Source organism: Callorhinus ursinus, unplaced genomic scaffold (genome assembly GCF_003265705.2).
Source record: "Callorhinus ursinus isolate GAN/ISIS: 27379988/994484 unplaced genomic scaffold, GSC_fseal_2.0 scaffold5541, whole genome shotgun sequence".
Classification (NCBI taxonomy): domain Eukaryota; kingdom Metazoa; phylum Chordata; class Mammalia; order Carnivora; family Otariidae; genus Callorhinus; species Callorhinus ursinus.
Genome location: NW_027402595.1, coordinates 1 through 3,298, shown reverse-complemented (window position 1 = coordinate 3,298; position 3,298 = coordinate 1). Strand labels below are relative to the sequence as shown.

The 3,298-nt window shown below is 48.0% G+C and overlaps 1 protein-coding gene across 1 annotated transcript; it reads right to left on the bottom strand.

The window, feature by feature from the left end:
• Window positions 1–794: 794 nt before the first annotated feature.
• On the bottom strand, window positions 795–2,608 carry LOC112819021 (keratin, type II cytoskeletal 6C; the record flags this gene model as incomplete). The annotated part of the gene is made up of 5 exons (XM_025866076.1): window positions 795–920; window positions 1,439–1,603; window positions 1,727–1,822; window positions 1,983–2,043; window positions 2,394–2,608. Coding segments are annotated over 5 exons (663 nt in total), but the record flags the coding sequence as incomplete, so codon positions are not given.
• Window positions 2,609–3,298: the final 690 nt, after the last annotated feature.

Sequence of the window (3,298 nt, the reverse complement as noted above, 5' to 3'; positions counted from 1 at the left end):
GGAGGAGACCAACCACACTTCTTCTTTCTAGTGAGGTAGAGTTACAGTGCCCAGATATCATAGAAAGGGACTTCTGCCTCTTTTGGACCAGTCTTTTCCCGCTCTGCACAAGTTAGCTTGTCTGGGACCCATATGAGAAAACTTGTGCCCTTTTTTAACCATCCTGCCCTACACTGGACAAAATACCAGCAGGTTTGGAAGAAATGGACCCACTCATTTCTTTTGAGTGCTGTTTCCAAAGCCAGACCCAGACCTTTTCTGAGGATCTCATGTGGATGCCACACTAACTTATACAAAATAAGGAGCATCCTCACTTAAGGGGACGAGTTTCCCATGGAGCTGTGGAGATCTTGCCTTCCTCACTCCTAAGGGATTCTAACACACTTGGGCAACACTGATCTTCACCCTGGGTCCTTGCTCAACTTTCTGTTTCAGCTGAATCTTGAGCAGATTTGTGACAATCTTGCCCCCCTTCTGGCCTCCGCTTTTCTTTCCTGACTTGTTTCTTATATTCCTAAACCAACCATTCTCCTTAAGTAAAATCTTTTAAAAGCCCCAAGACTATCTTTGTACAGTCAGACTAACTGGGATTGTTGCTGTCACCTGATTGTATCATTCTGTAGTGTTGGCATCCGTGTGTCCCAACGTGTGGGAACTCACAAGGGTGGGAGCTACGGTGTCCTCCTCTCTCTGCTGTTCCCTCAATTCCCAGCATTTCCCAAATGGTGGCTGATGACCACCTGGTGGTGTAGCAAGGAGAGGATGCTTTTACTCTCCAGAGCCCCCTACCATACCTGCTTCTTGACATGGTCGATCTCGGATCTCAGCCTCTGGATCATGCGGTTGATCTCAGCAATCTCCTGCTTGGTGTTGCGCAGGTCATCCCCGTGTCTGCCTGCTGTGATTTGCAGCTCCTCATACTGGAATCCAGAGAGAGAGAGAGAGAGAGAGAGAGAGAAGGCGGTGTATATGGGCTTTCACATACTAACGGTGCTTTGACTTCAGAAGCAGGCATTTAACACACTTGGACCTAGTGGCTTCTCCCCAAGGGATTTTAGGGAAAGTTGATGTGGCAAGGTCACTGGATACTGTACATTGATCACAGACCCTCTTTCTAATGGACCACTGACTGCCTAGTTCAGTTGGGGACCAGCAATGTCCTGTATCCTGTTTCTGAGGGCCAGCATCAGGATGAAGACAAAAGCAAAGATCACTAGGTCCTTATCTATGTAGTTCTCCTCCTGCACTTGGGTTCTTTGACCTATTGAACTTGGACATAAATTCTGTAATTGCCTGCTCTATGAGTGCAGGATACACATCCAATGAGAAAACATCAGCTTCCTTGCAGCCAGCCGACTTCCCAGCGAAGTCTGTAGCCTTGCTGGCGTTCAGGTAGGGGACCCAGGCATTCCTGGGCAGCTGTCAACTCAAGGCTCACCTTGCTCTGGTACCAGGACTCAGCCTCAGCCCGGCTCCTCTGAGCGATCTCCTCATATTGGGCTTTGACTTCAGCGATGATGCTGTCCAGGTCCAGGTTACGGTTGTTGTCCATGGACAGGACCACAGAAGTGTCTGAGACATGGGTTTGCATCTGAGCCAGTTCCTGCAGAGCAGAAGATCGTCAGATCATCTTTTCCCGTGGCATTACAGAGGTATCCAACCCCGAGATCTTCCACCCTTTGCAGAGCCCCATCACAGCAAATGAAAGAGGAGTGGAGATGCTTACTGCGTCATACAAGGCTCTGGTGAAGTTGATCTCATCTGTGAGAGTGTCTACCTTGGCTTGCAGTTCAACCTTATTCATGTAGGCAGCATCCACATCCTGGGGAATAAGCCAACACCTTGGAGTGAGTCAGCTGAGCCCTCCTTCCCAGTCTGAACACCTTATAGTCTCCCCATCTATTCCCCTCTGGATGTGTGCAAAGACCCAGAGTCCTCTCCCTCTACAAAGGAACACGATCCCCAGATCTTTATCAGCTCACCTTCTTCAGAGTCACAAATTCATTCTCTGCCGCTGTGCGCTTGTTGATTTCATCTTCATATCTAGAATTAGAACAGGGTAAGACACAATTGGGCCAGTGGCGAAGACGATACAGCAAGATCAGCCTGGGATCCCAACTTTCCATAAAACAGATACATCCAAATTGAGCTTTCCTGCCATTGAGCCACAAAAACGATTTTTGGGTGCTCCCTCAATTCCTCCTATCTCTTCTCTCCCCATCCACCTCTGTGGCCCATTTGTTCTTTCGGGGTTGTTTTTAGGTAATAATTGTGATTTTCCTTTCCATGGGCCTGTTTCCCTATGGAACCATGCCCACCTCTGGACCTGGTCACCTGGTAGTCTTCAAGTGTGCACTTCAGGGAACTGAGCCCCTTTCTCTCCTTGAACTCACTTGTTCTTGAAGTCCTCCACTGTATCCTGCATGTTCCTCAACTCTGAGTCCAGGCGGCCTCTCTCCCCCAGGATGCTGTCCAGCTGTCTCCTGAGGTTGTTGATGTACTGCTCAAACAAGGGCTCCAGGTTCTGCCTTACGGTCTTGGTGCCCTGCTCCTGGAGCAGAGTCCACTTGGTGTCCAGGACCTTGTTCTGTTGTTCCAGGAACCGCACCTGGAGGAAGACAAGGTGGTTACTTGCCGGAGAAAGCAAAGGAGAAAGAGATAGGAGTTGTCAGGTGCCCAGGCATGCCTGGGATGTCACCCAGCTCCTGGGCTGCTACAGAGCATGTACAGAGGATCAGGCTGACAGTGTTGGGCCCCCAAACCTATTTCCTTCCCACCCCAGTGATCCTGCTGTGAAATTCTTCCATCACCTATGAGGTTTTCTCACCGGCTAAGCTATGCAGCCTATCAGTGACATTCAGCATTTCTTCTGTTTTCATGGAACAGCACAATCACACATTTCCTTGTTACATTGCACAAAGTTCTTTTTAAATCATACCTCAGTTAAAGGCATATTAATTGTGCAGAATCTAATGACTAAGTCCAATTTAGTCAATGATTGGATTCCAATCACTGAAACTTCTGTTTTGGTCCATGGTTCTCCTCTGCAACAAACGTTCTAATCGTCATGCTCTGGTTCTACACAGTTAGTATTTCTATGGATATATAAATGTTCCGTCCAGGCAGAAATCCCTTTCTTTTCTTTTTCTTTTCACTCTTTTCCTCAGGCCCAGAGTCCTCGAGGAGATTTCAGTCTCTAGGACTGTTCAGAAGGTAAAGCTAACCCATTCCGTTCTCTGACTGCCTTATTTTGCTTCATGCTTATCAAAAGTTGAGTATTTTTCCCTGGCAGGGATGA